A 21,698-nucleotide genomic window follows, 5' to 3' on the forward strand; every position below is an offset into this window, starting at 1 on the left:
GGTAATATACAGCTACACATTTAAAGCTTCATCTGTAACAACAAGCAAAATGGAAGTCGTTTTAAAATATTTTAACTTTATTACACGAGGAGCAGTGGCTCAGGCAGTTGAGCAGGTCGTCCAATGATCAAAGGGTCTGCGGTTCGATCCCCGTTCTCCCAGTCATCTGTCGTTGTGTCCCTGGGCAAGACACTTCACCCTCCCTCCCTCCAGTGCGGCTCCACTGGTGTGTGAATGTGAATGTCCCGGTGATGGTCACAGGGGTCATAGGTGCGAACTGGCAGCCACGCTTCTGTCAGTCTGCCCCAGGGCAGCTGTGGCTACAATAGTAGCTGACCGTCACTGAGTATGAATGAGGAGTGAATGAATGACGGACACATTGTTAGCGCTCTGGAAAAGGGCAGATAAATCCACTTTGCAAATACATACTAAAACAAATTGCTTAACCCTTGTGCCATCTTAGATGACCCCACCCTTGCATTGACGTGTTCTCTCTACCATGACAAAGGTGGATAAAGGTGGAAAGATTTCATGTAATCCATGGACACCAGTGAAGATCACAAATCATTGAAGAAAAAAGGTTCAGAGCACTGTCTAGTGGGTCTAGATGACCCAACTCCAAATGTTAAAGTGCCTAGGATAGCACAAGGGTTACATAGACTGGAAGCTTACTTTGTGTGTAAAAATATCTGGATTTATAAACACACAGTAACATAGTCACAGTTTAAGTGTATAGGTCAGTGGTACATGAGACTGTTTAATGAAAACTTTTGCTTTACTTGCCACAATAAACTTGAAACTGAATAAAAAAAAAATGCCTAAAGGAAATGGAAATGATTAACCATCACATTGATAAAGAAAACCCTTTGCCTTTTATCTTTTGGAAATTTATGTAACACTTCTAAATATATATCATTAGAGATTAAATATTAACTTTATAGGAAGTTGGAGTAATGTTCCAACTGCTATCTTCTTTCCCAATCGATTCCACTAACTCACCTGAACCTTAATCCATTTCCTGTGCCTGAGACGTGGTTATTGCCTTTGGAATACTGTCAGGACAAAAGAAATGTTCAAGCATTTTGGCTTAAAGAGACCCAAAAAGGTTTAAAAATGTTCAAAATAAATTATTGTATAGCTAAAAAAGGGGAAACCTATGAATAATTAATTAAATGAATTAACAAAAAAATCAATAAAAAAAAAACAAGTGACCCAAATAACATGATCAATATCAATTTCAGGTTCTGAGATTGAAAACAAAATGTTCATATAAAGAAGGTGTGTCAGTCATGAGGAACATCATCATGAGATGGTGAATGTATCTGATAAGATCATTACAAAGGTTAAGACTGTGCGGGAAATTATGGCAAATAGCAATTAAACCGTCTGTTCCTCCCAGTGTTCTAAAAAAAAAGAAAAGAAGAAGAAAAGGTTGCAGGTATAAAACTGGCTGATGTATTTGGGCCACGTCGAGTTGCTGCAACAAAAAGAAACCATAAAAAGAAGATGAATCTTCTGCTTCTGACTGTGATTTTGGGGCTTGCTGGTAGGTAATTAAAACCTATGCTTTCCTCAGATCAGAGGAAATTTAGAACAGATGTTAATAGATTATGTTTTGTTTTGAATATCTAGGAGCATTACCCCTGAAGGAAAGCAAAGAGTGCAGACCTCACTCCCGACCGTGGCATGTCCTTCTGCGTGGTGACAAGAAATCATGCAGTGGAGCTCTCATTGATCAAAGATGGATAGTTACCTCCTATGACTGTGCCACCACGTAAGTACGATTTTAAGGAATTTCGTCATTTAGGTAACCCTAAAAAATATCTTAATTTTAATTTATTTATAGGTGTGAATGTGAGAGTGAATGGATGTGTGATTGAGGATATTCTACCCTGCGACAGACTGGCGACCAGTCCAGGGTATCCCTTGCCTACGCCCAAGTGGCCGGGATAGGCTCCGGCAACCCCGTGACCCCGAAAGGGGAAAAACGGTCAAGAAGATGAATGAATGATGAATTAATTTAGTGTACTTAGTGAGTCAACTTTTAAGTTGTGACCAAGCTTGGCTCAGACTTTCATAACTTGGTTGAACATGGTCATTACCCTCCCAGCAAATTAATCATTTTTAAAAGGTCACAAACCCGCAAGCTTCCTGCATTTTCACATCATAGGCTTCATCAACATCAGTTTTGTTGCTGACATTGCAAAAATAGACTTCTAGAATTACTGATTTGAAATCAGTTTGTTGGTGTTGGTATGTCTCTGCCTGAGGCTGCAGAATCTAAGCTCTATTAAATCTGTATCACCCCTCTGTCCTTCACAGTCCCTACACCACGATTGCAACTCTGGGGGAGCATGATCTGACGGTGGAGGAAGCAACAGAGCAGCACATCGTTGTTTCTGATGTGATCCAACACGAGCCTTACCGCTCACCTCTCCACAGCCTCACCCTGATGAGGCTGAGCGAGCCCGTCCGCCTCACGCCATACGTGCAGCCCATTCCACTGCCCAGCCGCTGTGCCCTGCCTGGAGAGATCTGCTCTGTCAGTGGTTGGGGCAGCACTAACTCAAGTCACTGTAAGTGGACGTGCAGGATTTTTTTTGTCAATTTAACAGCTCATTAACTTGTCAGCACACCAGTAGTTTCCATAACTTCAGGATGACCCATGTTTCATAGCCTTAGTCTTCAATTCCCTCCAGATCTTTCAGGTTTTACCGCAACATTATGCTGTTAGTGTCCACTAACAAGAATTTTATGAAACAGGCTTCACTTTTGGGATAAACATATACAGATTAATAAAAATACATTTTGAAAAAAAAAATCTAAAAAGGCATCTTTATTTGAATTATTTGTAATAGTAATATATTTAATATAAATGAAAAAAATATCTTTGTTTGTTCCTATTTACAAAAATCAAGCATAAATATAAATAAAACTACAACTTTATTTAAACAAGCCGATTTGTGTGTCCACAAACTAAATCTAACCTAGTATTTTGTCTATTTTTCTTTTTGATCAAATTATTGTCACTCATATGAAACACAATGGCTTATTTCACCACAATCTAGACAAAAGTATTGGACAAAATTGTGAGTTTATGCATCACAGTCTGATCTGAAGCATGAAGGCCAGCCCTTTTAGTTTCAAAGGCTGCAATCTTAAAAACTGTCCAGCAGAGGGAGCCATATCTTCCTACAAAAGGGAAGTTTGCTTAAAGAAACCTTTCATAACTGATCTTTGAAATCGTGATTTTTTTTAACCTGGATTTCTTGAAATATTTCTGGGAATAAAACAATTTCTTCAGTTTTTAGCGCCCTCCGCTAGAAACACATCTATTGAGCCACCTCTCATGAATCCACTTAAGCTACTACAGAAAACAAATTAGTTTAGTTTAACTAACATCAACTTAAATGTAGTACAGCTAAGGTTTAACGCTTTATGGTGTTTTTCTTATATATTGCTTTTCATACAACTATGACCTTGTGCCTTGTTGTGCAGACGCATCCACTGCACAGGGGGAAAAAAAGGAATTGGAAGTTTGGGATTGAACCCTGTTTTCAGCATGACTCAGGCAATTGCTGGACTCAGCAGGGAGAAATCTAAGTGCAACAAAGCTCATTAGTATTCCGGTCCGTGTAGCTCTACAAAGCCTGAGTATGTAATTCAATCATGACCTTCTTTGATAATTTCAGAAAGCCGTGCCAATTCACACAGTTGACGATGGGGACTAATTAAAAGTGATGAAACTAAAAAAAGTGAATTTAAGCTTGAAGTTTCAGTTTTTTTGACCTTCCGATTCACAGCAAGAATTAACATAAAAAAGAGAGCTTAGAATAATTTTCAGTCTGAAAAATAGTAAACATTAATGATCACATATTTTAATTATGGCCTGTTTCTTTTTAGCAAACAACAGTCCACGGCTGAAGTGCATCACTGTCCCTGTTGTGGATGATCAGACTTGTGTGGAAACCTTTCCGGAGTACCTGTACTGGGGTAACATGGTGTGTGCAGGCCAAAATGATACGGATAACTGCCTGGTGAGTATGGTCTTAAGGAGATGCAATAAAGGTGTTTTTTTTTTAATTGGCTGCATTGAAATCGTTTTATTGTGTCGTCTACTCTGCAGAGTGACACAAGCACTGTGATGGTGTGTGATGGGCAGCTCCAGGGTCTGAAATGGTTCGACCACGGCTGCAGAGACCCGGCTCACCCTACAGTCTATACCGAGATGTGCAAGTACAATGGATGGATCAAAAGCATGATGGAAAACTATGCTCCGACTTTTACAACCACACTGAAGACCACATTAAGCTCCCAAAAAGCACATGGGCATTAAGTACAAATCAAGACTTTACTGCGATTATTAAAGCTATTAAATAATATTAATAATAATAATGTGCTTAACAGTCTTGCCTTTGTCTTTCATTCAGCACAAACTGTGTAATGGGAAAAAGAAGAGGACAGTAAGAAAGTGTGCAATTGGTCAAGTTTAGTATAAAGTGAAAAGCATTTTTCCAGTAGAAATCAAACAAATATTTGAAATATGTAAAAGGGGCACTGAAAAGAACAGTTTTTGCTTAGTGTAGATCCTCTTCAGAATTCATCAGGGATTGAAAGGATCAGTTATTTATGGTTTAAGCAAATATTCGATATTTAAAACAGGATTTATTTTGATTGAGTTTGATTGAGATTTTTTCCACAAGGACTCGTAAATCCAACCAACGTTCCAGTCATACTTGACTGTCGTCGCGCCGTCCACTCCAACTGTAGATTCACCTGTGGAACAGTGGAGTCCACTGGGCAAATACAGTGAAATAACAAGGGTGGGCTGATAGTTATTTTTTTTATCCAATTTTTAATCCTGGGGCTCCCAGGATCAAAGAGCGACAACAGCCATCGAGACAATGTTCTTCAAAAGTCCTTTGATCTGCTGGTGTTTAAGCGCCGTGACTGTTATTAATTGGTTTTGAGAAAGCATGATATGCAAAAAAAGGCATTATCATGCAAATGTGTTATATTAGTGATTAAGTGCTCCAAAGATCTGTCACATTTAGTCCAAATCTTCAAGACAATGGCTCAAACTACAACCCCCAGTTGGTGTACATCAGTCATATTCAGGTCAGATTTTGTAATGATGGTTGTAGTTTTTGAATTACAAGCCTGGAAACAAAGTTTCTTTATTAGCTTCCATAGTTTTGTTCGAAATAAAGTATTGCCAAGACTTAATGAGATTTAAAAAAAATAAAAAACCTCTCCCTCTTCTTTGCCTTTCGGCTGCTCCCTTAGGGGTTGCCACAGTAAATGGTCTTCCTATATAACCCTCTCCTCTTCCTCCACTACATGAATGAACATCCTCTATGGTTTTTCTTTACACCTCTCCCCTGGTTGCTGCAACCTGAGCATCCTTTTTATAACAATGTCACTGTCTCATGTGTCTAATCCATCTCAGTCTTGCATTTTTCTCCAAGATGGCTTTTTTACACATTCATGTTTAAGAAAAGAAGTTAGCGTAAAAATGATTGGTTTAAGCTGCATCTATTAAAATCTCACTATTTTATATCTAGATCTAGGGTTTTTATAAAACATGATTTCTATTAAAACATTGTACAGCTTGTTCCCAAGCTGACATCATGTTTTTTGATGAAGGCATTGTTTTCCGGTAAGTCAAAATCTTCACATTAAAAAAAAAGGTAAAATAATGTTTTTTCTAAAAAAAAATCAGCAATGGACTTTTTTTTTTTTTTTAATTTTAGAAGGATTTTTTTCTGGATTTTTTTTCTTTCAAAGGCAGCTGCTAAATCTGCAACAATATGAACAGCCACCAGAGGGAGCTAAAGCTCCATAACGCTGTCACAGAGGGACAGTGGACGCTGACAAGGTGGGAGTTTGGGTGTGGACAGGTGACCTGAATTCGTCAATTTCAGCAAGAACTCTTCAACCTAAATACACATGAAACCACGCACTGACTCAAAATCAAATATACCCTTTTACGCACACTTCCATGCAAAGTGACTGACAGCTGTGTCCATAATCACCCAAACAGAGGGGCCACTCTGCCATCTGTTCTTGGCTTTTCTCTCCCGCCTCAATCCCTCTTCTACTTTCTTCTCACCTCGGTGGGAGGCAGACTGCAAACTGAGAGGCTGACTTTGGCAGACGTGGTGTCACTTAAGAAAGCAGTGTGATATTAATTGCTTTGGGGAATCTTCAAAGTGTTTCCTCCTTCTTCCTTTCATTTTGAATGAATAAAGCTCATAAATCTCAGAGATTTCATCAGTCTCCGTGTTAGGACACGAAAGACTCCAAACAGCACAGTAGAGCTCATATTTAATCGTAGGCAGAATAGTGAAATCCTGTGAGAATATGGCCTCCAAACTTTGTTTCTTGGTTAATACATCTGCTTTCAGAGGCTTGAGATAAATTTCCCCTTAGAAAGGGCGTGGCTCGCAGGCTTACCAGTCTATTTTGAAAATTCAGTCTCTGCCCTTTCCTAATTCTGCTTGAACTTTTTATATTTGAAGGATTATGGGATTTTCTGATTTTTCCAGCCCTTTTATGTGATTCTGTCAGACATTTCCTTTTGCCTTCTGCTCCAAGGAAATCCATGCTGCTCAGTGAAGTTTATTGTAGGGAGTTTGAGTAAATTTTTCCTGTAACAGTGAATAACGTTTGCAGTGTTTTAAATTGCAAACCATCAAAAACATGTAAACATTTTTTTTTAATGAATGACTCTTGAATTGAAAATTTGTTTATATGTAGGGTAGAATTAAAGCTTCAAAATGGGCATGACTTTTTGATTGACATCCTTGGTCACCTTAAGGGTGGGCGGGTGTTTTTGAAAAACACTTGACTGTTCTACCTATTTCTCTTTTTTTTTGTTAGGGCCAAGGTCTTTCTACTTCATTTGCAGCTGTGGTGATGACCATACATTTTGGAATCATACAATTTTAAGATCACTGATGATACTTTTCAGGTCCTTTAACCCCTTCATGCCTGATTTTATGTCCAGTTATAAAAAAAAAAAGATATTCTTCAGCGTTTTCCTCTAAATTGCTAAATTCAGTGGAGTCATGGATTTAAGGGTATGTTGAGAATTAGAAACATACTGCATGAAAGGATTATAGATTTTTCAAAATTGAGAAGTGGTTTTATAAAGATGAAGCAAAAATGTGGCACTTTCAGTTCTGTGTTTGAAAAAATCTAACATTTACATGAAAATCTTGGACAATGCAGGTTAAACCTTTGCCACTTTTGTTGGCATTGTTTGCTGAGTAAAAAGCACAGCTGAAAGAGAGTTCATTTCTGTCTATTATTGTTATACTTCCCTGTAAGCTTGTGAAGTAAAACGACAGGCAAGCTGAAATGAGATAACACAAGCCTGCTGTCACTCAGCTGATTCTTTTGAATACTTTTGTTTTGATGACGCTAAATGGTGTTTTTACTTTTTGTTTGTTTTTATAAAGGAATTCAAAATGAAGTTAAAAATCTAAGGCACAGTGCAACCAATGCAAGTTTCTCTCAATTGAGCAAAATTTCTATTTTAAATCTGAACAGAAATGTTTTGTACCTTGAAAAGGCCCACTCTGATGAAAACTCTGATGAAAACTCTGACAAAAACATGTTTGTGTGTCATCTTTCTCATGATGGTGATCATTCGCACATATTTTTGGAAATACGTGCAGTCAGCCCTGAACCTTTTTCTTGGCCGCACAGAGGAAGGGTCAAGGTTAGGATTACGGTTGCAGTTAGGGTTAAACCAACAAATAATTCCTGAGCGCTGCCGTTTCTGCAGCTCACCGCTCCTCTAGGGGATTGATCAAATATGGAAAACACATTTCACACGTGACAGCTAATAGGACTATAACTTTAAGTTTAATCCTAAATATGTGCGGCTAATAACCAAATGCATCCTTGGATGTACTTAAAATACGTACGGGCAATGCAGCAGTGCGCATCTTGGCTGCACAAATTACATGTGGCCAACGTGAGTTTCGCTCACTTTTTGTGCTGGATAGGCTTTTGTTTTGTACCGGTAATGGGCTGGGGCTGGTGAGGGGCTGTAAACAGAGAGCTTTCAGCAAGAGGGAGGGAAAAGGGAGGCAGGGTGGCACCAATGGTCCTGTGCACAACTCAGAGGCGAATGTCTAAGGAACTTTGCACAAAAGTTCTTAGAAAATGAAACAGTTTCTTTTATTTTGACTAGAAACAGCATAATTATAATTAAAAGACCACTGGGAACACCTTTAAAATAGATCAAAATATGATCAGAGTGTTTTTTAAAGACCCACTCTGATGAAAATTGTGATTTTAGTGTTTATAACATAACATTACCATCTTAATTTTTTCATCTGAGCTGGTGTCTGGCACAAAACTGTAAGGCTGGATAGCTCCAAGACTGCTCCGCTATTTTTGTTGCACTTGTAACAAAAGCTTGGGGTTGTGAGAGGCTGGAAGCTCGTGGTAGAGAGCTTAACCCTGGTGCTATCCTAGGCACCTTAACATTGGGAGTTGGGTCATCTAGACCCACTAGACAGTGCGCTGAACCTTTTTTCTTCAAGATTTGTGATCTTCACTGGTGTCCATGGATTACAGGAAATCTTTCCACCTTTTTTACACCTTTGTCATGGTAGGGAGAACACGTCAATGTAAGGGTGGGGTCATCTAAGATAGCACAAGGGTTAAACAAAGGGATAATGGGATATCAGAGGAGGCTTACTTCTACGCCAACAGTTCCGCCCGTAAGTCAGTAGTGCGTTTCTGATGAACTACTGCCCCTCTTCAGAAACTATGTCCTTAAATGACAGTTTATTTTTATTTTGCCTAAAAACGACTTAATCATAATTAAAAGACCACTGGGAACCCTTTTACAATGGATCAAGAGATGATTGGTGTGGGTCTTTAATCGTTCATTCATTCATTCATTCATTCATTCATTCATTCATTCATTCATTCATTCATTTAATTTTTGGCTTGGTTGTCGAAACCAGCAGTTATTTTCTGTGTAACATCATGCTTTCTTTAGTGACTACCCACTTTGAAAGCTTTAAAAAAAATCATTAAAAACAACCTTCAACCAAAAAAAATTATCTGCACACAAAGTATTCAAATACGGGTTTTTTTCAGCCTGCTTAAACTGACAACTTAAACCTTTATTCAAAATGAAACTTGCGGTTGTTGCACCTGTAATGTTCGTTCCTCTTAACGACAAACCCTGGATTTACTTTTTCTTTCTGCACGATAAGCTATAGCAAGCACCCTTACCTTTATTAATAGCAAACTGCTGTTTCTTTCCTCCCCTCCACTCTTGCATTACATTATAAATGCGAGCAAAGTTTTTAAATGTCCTCCCTGCTTCCTCCTCTCACTTCTGCCTGCCATAACTCAGCCACGCAAGCCTGGCTGGCCTACACAGAAAACAAATATCTTTCCTAATCTCACCATTGTGTTTGAAACTGATTAATGAGGGAATTAAGATGAATTACGATGCAAAAGGGAATCATTTTCCTGCGATGTGACAAAAGCTTTTATGTGGTGGGTATAATATCTGCAGACCAAAGGCTGGCTTCTCCCTCCCTTCCTCCGTCTCTGTCACTCCTTTTTTTTTTTTTTTGTGGCAAACTGTCACCATCACTCACTGCCAGCCTGCATTCCCAGCATTCCCTTTTGGCACCTGACTCCTGTCAGGAAAAAAGTAATGAACACATTCAGACACACATTTGCTGAACAAGAGAAAAGCCACAAGTTTATATTATTGTACCAACATCCTTCTATTACTTGTTCTTTATTTTAAAAACTAAAAAGTAATTTTTACAGAGATGTAAATAATTATGTTGCTCTTGCAGAAGATCAGCACAAGCCGCCCGCTTGCTGCAAGCATGTGTGTTTCTCTGCACAGGGCTAATGGCTTGTTGAGGATAAAGCAGGCCAAGTCAATCATGCAGGATTCCTCACTATCATCCCATTGAGAGCTGTGGCTCATCAGGGGAGATAATTAGTCTGAATAGCTTTAATGATACTCGCCTAATAGCTACAAGAGCACACTGAGACGGAGCCGTTCGCATGCTTCTGAGATGCACCCAGAGCACAGATGTGAGGTGTTTCTCTGCGAGGCAGTGGGAAAGTGAAGAAGTGATTACAATTGTGTTTTCATATGCATGGGTTTGTGTGTGCAGCAATGATATGCAAAGTGAATGTTGTGGCTATCAGGCTTTCACCCACACAAGCTCAGATACTGTATGCTCACAAACAACAACCTCGCAGTCCATCACTGTAGGCCTGGAGGAGCTCGGAGTCTGCTCATGCCTTATGCACAGCACAACCTTGACACACAAACCACAGCAGCAGTGGAGATGGGCTTGTGTGTATCTACCTACGTGTATCTGACAGACGAAAAGATGAAGAAGGGAACGATGTATTATACATAAATACAGAAAATTGTAACAAATTTAGATGAGAAGACATAATGGCACAATATGACATGGTGCAATTTAAAAAATACTTCTGCAAAACCAATTATTTAATGCAAAAGAAACAACATGTATTCTACCTATTTCACTGAGACTACCCTATATTCTGCACTTAAAAGTTTTCAGTTTTTAGTGTACCCTATAATCTATAATATATACAATATAATATATATAAAATGTCAGTTTGTCATTTTTAAGTGTTGCAAACAAGTTTTGTTGGTATTGTGAGTATGGCAACACTTCTAACGAAACCTCTAGCTGTGTTGGACTGTGGTTTTTTTTACATGTTACTAAAAAAATGGCTTATTCGGAGCAACGTTTGTTCTAGTGGTATCAGTCTGTATTTTTACGTGTTAATATCAACGCTGGGAGTTAGCATGGTCACGGTAACATTTGTTTTTGCTGTATCAGTCAGGTTTTTTTTACATGTTGCCAACAAAGTTGGGAGTTAAAAGTATTGTGAATACGCTATAATGTGGATAACACTTCTATCCTGTTGCTGTATTGGACTGTGGCTTTTTCATATTGGGAGTTACAGATAATGGGAATACATAGATGCAGCACAGCTCAGTTACCGTGGACGTAGGAAGATCTGTCTGATGAACTTATCTCTGACTCTTTTGTCTCGCTTAATGCACCTTATAGTTTAGTATGTGTTATAAATGACACAACTTAAAAAATAGACAGTAGATTTTCAAAGGATGTAGCGAGCAGTTTTGAGTTTTCCCTACAAAAGGGAGAATGGTTTCAAAACATAAGCATACATGTCTCTGGTTGCAATTTGTGCAAAAACACTAACAGCAATGTTTGCTTTCAACCTTAAAAGCGTGTGAGGGAAATCAGGCCAAACAGCTGGCGTCTTACCACAAAAAATCGAAGAAATTAACAAAAGCATGGAGTCACGGCAAAGGTGAGCAGTAATAGAACATCATTGACTGATCCAAAAATACCTCAGTTGCTAAAGAACAGGTCACACTGTGCTCTCCTGATCATTGGGACTGATGGAGCTGTTCTGGGGAGGAACAAGCTACACAGTTGAGTGCTGATGTGCATTCATTCTCTGTAATGGTTTCCCAAAAAAAAAAGAGCAACAAAGAGGTAAACCCCACAGGGACTGCATTTGCCTCTCTGTGCAATCATTATTTCACTCATCTCAAAACACCACAGACGGCTGTCGCCATGGTTGCACTTTGAATTACTCACTTTTTGATGTCATCATTTCCATGGATGTTTATTTCCTTCTGCTCTGCTAACCCTTACTGAGGCAAAGCCGAACATGTTTTGTGGGTGTCTTCAGGGTGCTTCAGAAGCATGTGCGCGTTTGTCAGGAATGTTGTAGAAAAACATAACCTGGAGGCAAACTTTACATCATGAAGACAGACAAAAACAAACAGTGATGCTACTGGAACACACTGCCAACAGCTAAAGATGACACCACAGCACACTGATCAGGGGATTTTTTTCATTTTCAACATGTATCACTACAAACGCAAAGAAAGTATCAAAAAAATAAAAAAATAAAACACCAGGTGGACATGACTAACTTCCCAGAGCGGAGAGCCGTCTACTCAAATATCAGTGGAAAGTCCCTGCATCATCATCCACAAAAGGCTGGACCTGCCAGGAGCAGTTTTACCCCTGAGAGCTGACAAAGACGTCTCTGCTCAGCGTTTGGTCAGTTGTTTTTTTTTGTTTGAGCTATCATGCTGTGCAACAGATTTTCTCCTCCATAATGCCAGAGAGGCATAAATAATAAATCTCTGGACATGGTATCGCACCTGGTTGATCACAAAAGCGGGCATTAAAATTAATGTGTGATGCAGCTTTTGCTGTGGTGCAAATAAATCCTACACAAAGTACCTGCTTATTCCAGAAAGTTTTATAGGTATTATCTCTGACAGACATAAAAGTTTTCGTCAAGCTATAAAAGTTAAGTAGATGTAAATATTTGCCGCTACTGTAAAAGAAATAATAAAAACAATGAGAACGTAAACAGCAATCAAATCAGCAAACAATCGAAAGGTAAACAGCTGCTTCATTGTACTTTTTTCATATGAATTTCATTTTAAATATACTGTGAAAATGACTTACTTGAAATGTATACAAATGTTTTGCATAAGTTTTTACCTTGAAAATATGGCATTGAAATAATGACAATTTATTGTTTATTTCACTATAAAACATTGCACATCTTTTTTTTTCTTGCACCTTCCTTCCAATTTTCTTTTTTAAATAATATTGTTAAAGCAAAAGAAACAAACAATTTTGTCTGGTTTAATATGAAGTGCTGCAAAATTGAGGGATTTTTTGTTTTTGCAGGCAAATTCCTTTTCAGAGGATAAAACAGAGTTGGAAAATCTCTTGTGTGCGTTTTCTTTTTCTTGGGTGGGAAGTAAACCCTTTGTTCCATATCATGCCAAAAACAAACAAACAAGGAATATCGATAGCACAAAAGCCCCTTTGAAATCGAACGAGGAGTTGGAAAAGCTTCCTCTGACCATGTCTCTCTAAGGCTTTTGCTGCAATGGCAACACCCAACCTTTGAAACATAATACACAACCCCAACATGGACCCTCCATGGCAAAGGTCAGCTTCACATATGCATGTCTTGGTGGCAATTTTCCAAACTATTCCGCGCCGTGAAGCATAAACACGTTCACGGATATACACGCAGCGAGTGGAAGGTGGGATCTAGGGCGCGCGCAATTAGAAAGGAATGTTGGCTTCTCCATCCTCTCCCAGCAGTGTTTCAGAAGAACATTCTCTTCAAACAAGTGTGCATGTTTGGGCAGCTTCATGCAGTTGGAGGAGCATGCCCTGTTCTCTTATTTGGAATTTGCATGAACACAAAGATTAAGGGATCTCGTTAAGTATTTACCAAAAAAGTTATCATTCCTCAGTTCTAACACAAACTTCTACTGACTTCCATCACCCTCTGTGTGGGAGAGATTATCCAGATCCATGTCCTCTGATCCAGCTTCAAATAAAGTGGGCAGGCCTGATAAGCTGATAAGGATCCAGCAGAGAGAAAATACCAGGGCTCCTAACTAACACGGAAATGCTAAATGCAGAAGAAGCACTAGTAGCACTCAGGGAATGAGGCTACAAGAGACTAAATATTCCCACAATTTCTATTACCACAGCGACTTGTAAGCCTCATCATGGCTAGAAAGGGTTTTTCATTGGAAATACCTCAGAGAAACAGCTGGTGTAAGTGGAATCTGGGCCAGAAAGGCAAAATTGGAAACGGAAAAGGTAATAAACAGTTTTCTGCTTGATACAGAATCTAAAACACTTTCAAGATCCAGTTGTTTTTTTCTTTTTAATCAACAGGAGAGAAGACGATGAATATGTGAGCTAAAGAAAAAGAGGATGGCCTGGAATGCAACATCAAAGCTCAAATCAGTGTAACATATGAGAGTAATTATCAGGAAAACTCAGGGGATTCTCTAAGTTGCTCTTACTGTCATTGCTATAACTTTTACTAGTCACAAGGGAGCCTGTAAGGAAAGACGGCACACAGGAGAGATCCAACGAGCCTTCTGCTCTACGATGTTCAAACTAGATGAGTAAATTCTCGGCTTGGGGCAGGTGTGCACATTTCAAGACATACTTTACTGTGCAAAGGTGCACAAACAGGATGAGCTGCAAAAAAGTCAACCCCCAAAAGGCTCTAATCACCTAAACCAATTTCTAACTCATGACTCAGAGCAGAGCAGACTGGGCCATTTTAGGGATATTTGATCACCCAAGACAGTGGTGTGTTTTAATCGGACAGCTGCTGCACAGTAACGTTAGCCAGTGGGAGGAGCCTTTCTGATGTACAGACGTTCTCAGAGGAGCCTCTGTCAGCAGCTGGTCTTCACTCCTGCGGGCCATTCTCTCTGCTTTCTCCTCTTTTAAGGGCAGCCTTCTTCTCTGATCCTCTTTCTTGCCTTCTCTTCACTGGGCCCCAGGGGATCCGTTTTGCTTTTTGCAGTGCTTTAAATCCAGCGTGGTGTGTGACTGAGTGTTTTGTAGCACATTGAATTCTATCAACCTGCTTGTGAACACGTCCAATGTTTCTGCAGTTTATTTCCAGAACTACACTAAACTTGTTTGATTTATTTGTGTGATTATCCAGACATTTGGGTTTGGTGCATTAAGAAAATTAGGCCGTCAAAAGTATTACAACAAATGCACTTGTCTGAGCCCTTAAATCTTCTTCTCTAGTGTGCAAAGGATCAAAAGAAAACCCGATTTTCAGAGTTAATCCTCAGGTTTTCCATAGAAGCTAAATGTTTCAATAATTTAAAGGCAACAAACATATCTGTCTATAGACAGTGGCTGAAGTGGTCATGACATTCCACTTTTTCCTGTCAACTAAATCAGTCTATGGAACATGTTTTATTTTGGAAGAACCAGCTTTTTCCTCAGGTGACTTTCCCATGAAAGTCTGTGTGTGTGAAACAGCCCTCCTGAGTCTAACTGGGTCTTACTCATGAGTTCCTCACGGTCCCAATTCCTTAATCACATTACAGCCTGGGAAAAAGAGTTACCAACAGCCTTTTTGATTCCTTCTTATAGCTCGCTCCCTCTTTTCTAACAGTTGTTCATCTAAAATTCAGAGCAGTGTGCAGCTACTCTGAGAACCCTATGGCTGTTTCAAGAGTCACCGCTGAGTGAAGCTTTAAAATATGCATCACCTGACTTTTGTTGGGAACAAATTTAAAGGGCCTATATCAAGTAAAATCTACTTTTTGAGCTTTTAAGTGCATTAAAATGTTATTTCCTTCCAAAAAAAACAACACCAAAGCGGTATGTTGATCCATTCACGCATTTTTAAGTTTTCTTTTAAAACCCTGCACTATGAGGACTAGCCCCTCCCAGTCCACAAAAACCAGCAGGTTCTCACATTGTGACGTAGATAAGTGAGGAACAGCCACGTCCAGGAAGAGTCAGCACCGCCCCCAGGCTGTTCAGCCACTGTCTCCGCAGAGCTAGCGGTGATCCACAAAACACTTTCATTTTCTATACACAACATGCATATCCATATTTGCAAAAGTTCGGATGTTTGTTTTTTTGGGTAAAACACAGACACGCTTTGGATTGATGTCATGAAATGGGCGGCACACACACGGAGCAAAAGGCCTCAGAAATCGAGTCGCCTTACTTAGGGGTAGGAAAATGAACTGCAATAATAACTCATATTTCATTAAAAAATCATTCTTTAGTGTGCCAAAATTAGTATATTATCACATACACAAATACAGCACACTCTGAAAGGCTTAAAAATTGCTTGATAAAGGCCTTCAAAAGAATTTGTGGAGCTAACAAGCGATTTTATGTAGGAGATTTTTGCAAAAGCTGTTTTGAATTTACTTGGCATGTTCTTTAACATATGGACAGAATAACATGTATCATTCAAACAAAAGTAACAAAAAAGTGGAAGATTGAAGCCTTGCACAGCATTTCCACACAATAACATTTAAGCTGCTTCATTTCTGTCATTAGACCATAAAATAAGTAGCATCCTGAGCAGAAAAGTGAGTGGTATGAAAAATAAAACTAATATACTCTTAAACTATCATTTTAGCATTTACATGCAGACTTTAGTTTTATATTTCCTTAACCCTTTAATGCCTATTGATGCAAATATAATCACTTCCGCTCCAAAATTGCCTTAATTTAGATTCTACTTGAAAGCAAAACCATAGGTGAAATTTTCAATTCATAGCTGGAAATAAATTCAGGCATCAAGGGGTTAAAGAACTGAGTCAAACCCATTTTTTGTGCTTCTTATTGAACCTGTTCATTTTTAAATGGTTTTGGCCTCAAAATTGAACTGGACTTCAGCCTGCTCTCCAAAATTCTGCAACACCACAACATTCCACCAGCTTCCACAGTCTCAGGGGAGTGTGGCGTACAAACAGGGTTCCTGATCTCCCATTAGATTTCTGCTGAGGCGCATCAGTTTTGTTTTGTTTATATCTAACCCCTGCTGGAATTTCATCTCCCTGGGCTGGATCTGCTTCTCAACACAGAAAACAGAACCAATTAGGAGGAAAACACAGCCAGCTGTGCTTTAATAACCACACATCCCACAGGTGGTCCGTCACTTGTGAGTGACACAGACAAAAACACGCTCACACAGGTACGGTTCCTGAGACTCGGGCAGCAGGAGATCAGCTGCAGTTCCAGTTAATCTGCGAGCTCGCAGATAAAAATCAATGAATCTGATCTTTCTTTGCTGTGAGTCAGATATCAAAATCCCAGCAAACACACAATATACACACAAGTACACAATTTCGAAAACACAGCCAAGCCACACAGGATATTAAACCTGCAGACTGATGCAGATAAACATATTTATCACACACTTCATTCTTTTTTCTCTGTTGGTAATACTCCTCCTATCCCAGCCTGTTCCCTCCCACCTCCTCAAGCCTGTTTTTGTGTAAAGCAAATTTATGACTACTTAACAAAGATAATAATAATACTTTAATTTCCTCCCCTCTGACTGTGACTCCACCTTTCACAGCATTAAATTTGAGCTCCTCTCATTCTTTTATGGCTTCTGTTTAGTTTTCTTTGCTCCTGTCAGTCATATGTGGAGAACCAATTCAAAAAACCCCTTTGCTAAAAGTCGTCTAGGGCCGAAATTATATCATTATTTCCCCATCCCTCACATCAGTGAGCCGTCACTGCAGCTTTAACCTTTTCATCAGAACTCTGAAATCAAATTTACACAAAATATATTTTGTGTATTGAAAAAAAAATCAAATGTCAAATGTGTATTTCTCTTGGTTCCCAATTTGACAAAAAAATCTAACACACAACAGTTTAGTTTACTTAAGAAAGAAATACTTTTGATAATCTCATATGATTTTGAGACAAAATGATTTTCTTCTTGCAATGCATCCACTGCACAACAAAGGCGTATTCAAAAAAGAAATACAGCTCATAAAAGCAGAAATCCTTTCTAAAGGGGGTTAAAAACTTAAAAAACATATAAAATGGAAAATCCATCAGTCAGTCCTAAAATAAAAAGTAAATAGATTTATAGAGTAAAAAAGTTTATTTGATTTTTTTTTCTCCTTTTGAGTCCCTCTCTGATCATCTTTCCATTTATTTTGAAAGGATTCCCCCTGGTCTTTTAATCAAAACTATGCTGTTTTTAGCTTAAATAAAAAATAAAAAAAATAAAAACTGTCGTTTAGGACATAGATTCTTCAGAGAAACAGTAGGTTTTCAGAAATTTCTCTCTGATTTGTAGGTGGAATTGGTGGTGTGGTGTAAATCTGACCCCATTTCCCATAAACCATCTGTTTATATTCTCTCATGCTAGTTTACAGCGCCTTACAACCCCAACCTAACATTACTGATGGAACAAAAATGGCGAGCAATTCTGGAGCTATCCGGCCATAGTTCTGATACGATACCAGAAAAACAAAGACGTACATAGATCCAAACAAGCGGATGATTGCTGTAGCAGCTTCTACGTAACAACTTTGACGTATTTTTTCCATCAGCTACTGATTCATAACAATTTGAAGAATGAAATACTCAGAAATACAATTGTAAACTTCATTTTCTTTATAAATGTCCTCCATCATCGGAAAAATACCACAAGAACATGTTTAAAACACCAAAAACACGATTTTCACCGGAGTGGGATTTTTAAACACCAGGCTGCTGGCTGTGTTTCTATTCAAAGTGCAGATTAAAGGACAACCCGTGATGATCCTCAGTTTTTGAAAAAAGGAAAAAAACAAAACTGATTGTGAGAAAAGAAAATAACATGATGTTTGGCAGTGGAGCTCTGCTTGTTGTGGTAATTTGTTCAAAGGTGATTTTGTGCAAATTTCTAAGAAAAACCAATCTGATTCTAAGAAGGCACAGCCAATTAAAAATGCTGTGTGTTTGTGTGTTTAAAGACAGCAGGGTTTTTAAAATAACAGCAACAAACTGTCAAGAGAAGCTCTTCCTTCTCAGATTTATCTCTCAGATTCAGCGTATTTATGAATCTTAAGCCAAGTTCTGCTACGTAACCATCAGATGTGGGATGAAGAGGCGGAGAGGACAGGCAGGGGCTGTCATCCCTCAATAGGCTCACAGAGAACGGCTAAATCAGTTTAAAGCTACTGTAACTAAACCCAATGAGTGAGCAGGAGGAGTCCCAGCAGGGACAGAGAAGCAGAGAGAAAGATGGAGAGGAACCTAGGAGGAATGGCAGTAATCCTTCCCTTTGTTAGCACAGCAGAAAAGCACTGATCCTCTGCTTCATTGTAAAACAAAGCATGCAGATTCATGCCATTCATCCACTGATGCAAACAAACGCATATTCCTAATGAATCTCACACGCTTAAAGTTTAGATTTCCTTCATTTATATTCACTCATCAGTACTGCCAACAAAATCTTTTGAGGAAACAACTACTTACCTTTTTTAGTAGTATGCAGTCTATATGTGCTGGCAGGCTGTTGAACCATATCATCAGCAGGAAAAGAGGCTTTTTTCCGTCTTTGCTGCTTTGTATTCACAGAGCAGATCGATCTCACGGGGTCACATTGATGGGAGACTTTTAATTTTCTAATGGAAACCAGCTTTGTGGTGGACGAGTGCAGTGAACACGGCTCTGAAATGCCTCTAATATATAATATAGGTTGGGAAGAGGCTTTGTGTTGCGAGATTCTGCAGCAAGGTTAAAGGTCAAGATGTTATGCAATAAGAGAGATGGCAAATATTCCCTTAGTTCGGACATTCTGAGATTTTCCTTTTAGTCTCTTGATTCATTGCCACCTTTAGCAAAAGACCTGGATTTATGATTACAGCTGAAATTTATAAGCCATCGTAGTATCCGTGCACAAAGCTGCTGTTGATGCAATTAGTGGTTGATTGATGGAGCTGATTTTCAGACATAATTTTAATGCGAAATGACAGAAGGTGCGATAATGCAGTTAGCAGAAGAGAAACCCCATAAAAAAAATTTTTATTCTAAACTCAAGCTTTTACTATTAGAGGATAAATATGGAATAATTTCAATCAATAACATATATATTAGGAAAAAATCAGAACTTTTTAGGGAGACATAGTAATTTGAAAACTAAATAGAATAAATCCAAATCCAAAAGAAATGGAGGAGCTTTTGAAAACAGTCAAATTCAAAGACAAAAATGAAAACACGGATTCAAGAAATGTGGTTGATTTTCTTGTGTCTTTTTTTTTCATTAAAAATTCTACGCAGCTGGAACAAAATAAAAAGATACAGCAAAACATCACAGAAGTCACAAACAGTGTATCATGACATACAGCATACAGTAATGACGAAGAAAAGTAAAGCTCTGAGAATATAACCCCCCAAAAATACAAATAATCTAATATAATAATAATAGAAAAAACAAATTCTCTTGTCTGACTAAATGACAAACTATTGGAAAAAGAGGTCTCAGTAGTCCAAAATTTAGAATCCCCTCGACAAAAATAAATTGTAACACATGTTGAATATATTTATATTTATATAAAACAGGAAAAAAACCAAAATCACTCCCTATCTTCACAAGTCTGCTAACAGTGTATTTGCTGCAAAAATTAGCAGACATTAAAAAACAAAGAATTTTTTTTTTCTTTTTTGTCAGAAAAATGCCAAGGCCATTGGTTCCAGTGTTCAACAAAGGAAAAAACACATAAACATACCACAACAAAATCTGTTTTCCAGCAGTGTAGAAACAAAAAAAGCAGACCAAAACATAAAAAAACACTCTTGCTTTTGCAGATGATTATATTTGGTAAAATAAAAAAAATAAACAACAAAACATCTCACTATTTCAGCATAAATCCATCTTTTGAATGCTCCCCTCCTCTTTCTGCTCTTAGCAGGTGAATTTGTCACTGTACATAGATCTAAAAGTCCAATTTAGTAAAGAATAACAACTTTGGCAGGGCGCAGTCTGAGACTGTCAGGTCCTTCTGCATCACACTAAGTTTTACAGTGAAAGCTGGTTTCTAATAAGGCTGTCGGAGACGTTTCTTACCTTTCAGACAGTTTTGAACCAAACTGAAAACTAGCAGGCTCTCCTAAAAATAATGCTATATTCATCGTACAAACACCTCCCAAAATGGCCAAATCAACATTTAATCTACAGAGAAAACCTTAAGCAAAGGTAAAATTTTAGGGAACAAGAGGGGTTGCTGGTTTTGTATTAGGTTAAAAAAGTAAAGCCAAAAGGGAAAGTATAGTTGTCAATAAACCCAGGATGCTACTCATAGCTAATCAAGAACACTGGAAAAAAAACAAAGCATAATCATAAAAACATTCACAGGTTGCAGAGATGCAGCAAAAATAGACCACAATACAGAAAAGAGTAACTCTGAACATTTTACCAGCCATACAATGTGCTTAAAGGACTAAATATAGGGGTGAATCAAACTGAACTGTAGCCCAGAAGAGTTTTCCCGTTATTTGACCAAAGAGAGAGGAAAGAATTTAAGTGCAGACTCCAAACCAGATAAGAGAATTCGCACATTTGCAGATACACATTTCAGAAAAAAAGAAAAAAAAAGGTTAGACATTTTGTGTTGCACTTCAGATTCCGATTTCAGCCACTATGTTAGAATTTTTTGGTCACTATCTAGATCTACTCAGCGGTGGAGGTGATTTGTGAAATTGATTGACAAATCATAGCATCATAGCAATACCTGTTATAGAACCAGATTAGTGGAGCTCTTGAAGACTGAAACTCCACACAGCTGGCTCTAATTGAGGCAAAACAGCAAGCATAACTGAAAGGGAGCATTGGAAGTACCTTAAAGTCACTAAAATAAAAATGAAAAATTCTTTCCATCAGTGTTACGTAATTTCAAAAAGATCCCACTTGTCTTTCTTTTTTTTCTGCCATCTTCCCTTCATCCCTCTGCGTTCTTTCATCATTTGGTTCCATCACTGTCAGAAAGACAGAAAAAAGTTTTTTATTTTATTTGTGCAGGAAAACAATAATACAAATTTTGATACAGATATTCTTCAATCATATAAAAAAATCCCCACTAGTGTATTTTACCGTTTGTATTTGCTGTAAACAGTTTTCACAAAAAAATTTTTTTAGAACATATAACCCTTTCAAAACAACATGTGATCTTTTTCAAGTTTGACTGCAGCTTTTTAGAGGGGTAAACCTAAAAGATGTTTGGCTTTCTGTTTTCATTTCATAAATCATTAATTTTCCTGACAAGAACAAAAAAGTCTTTCTGAAATTGA

The 21,698-nt window shown here is 38.2% G+C and overlaps 2 protein-coding genes across 4 annotated transcripts in view; one reads left to right on the top strand and one right to left on the bottom strand.

Annotated features, from left to right (window-relative positions):
* Positions 1 to 1,390: 1,390 nt before the first annotated feature.
* LOC101163846 (trypsinogen-like protein 3) lies at positions 1,391 to 4,404 on the top strand. Its single transcript, XM_004078262.5, has 5 exons — positions 1,391 to 1,546; positions 1,633 to 1,774; positions 2,323 to 2,576; positions 3,904 to 4,037; positions 4,127 to 4,404. The coding sequence occupies exons 1-5, from the start codon at positions 1,507 to 1,509 to the stop codon at positions 4,334 to 4,336; spliced, it is 780 nt and encodes a 259-aa protein (XP_004078310.1). The 5' UTR covers positions 1,391 to 1,506; the 3' UTR covers positions 4,337 to 4,404.
* Positions 4,405 to 19,642: 15,238 nt separating this feature from the next.
* bcam (basal cell adhesion molecule (Lutheran blood group)) overlaps positions 19,643 to 21,698 on the bottom strand; it is a 49,809-nt gene continuing 47,753 nt past the window's right edge. For all 3 annotated transcript variants that reach the window (XM_023964003.2, XM_023964002.2, XM_023964001.2), the window contains one exon: positions 19,643 to 21,386. In XM_023964003.2, coding sequence (XP_023819771.1) covers positions 21,384 to 21,386 — 3 coding nt within the window. In that variant the 3' untranslated portion in view covers positions 19,643 to 21,383. The remainder of the gene's footprint in view (positions 21,387 to 21,698) is intronic.

The sequence above is a fragment of the Oryzias latipes genome, chromosome 16 (assembly GCF_053564925.1).
Source record: "Oryzias latipes strain Hd-rR chromosome 16, Olatipes_Hd-rR_3.1".
Classification (NCBI taxonomy): Eukaryota; Metazoa; Chordata; class Actinopteri; order Beloniformes; family Adrianichthyidae; genus Oryzias; species Oryzias latipes.

Excerpts from the sequence above, each read along its gene's own strand:
- LOC101163846 (XM_004078262.5), top strand. The coding sequence starts at position 1,507 with ATGAATCTTCTGCTTCTGACTGTGATTTTGGGGCTTGCTG. Across the intron at positions 2,577-3,903 it reads CAGCACTAACTCAAGTCACT|CAAACAACAGTCCACGGCTG; the intron begins GTAAGTGGACGT and ends GTTTCTTTTTAG. Across the intron at positions 4,038-4,126 it reads ATGATACGGATAACTGCCTG|AGTGACACAAGCACTGTGAT; the intron begins GTGAGTATGGTC and ends TCTACTCTGCAG.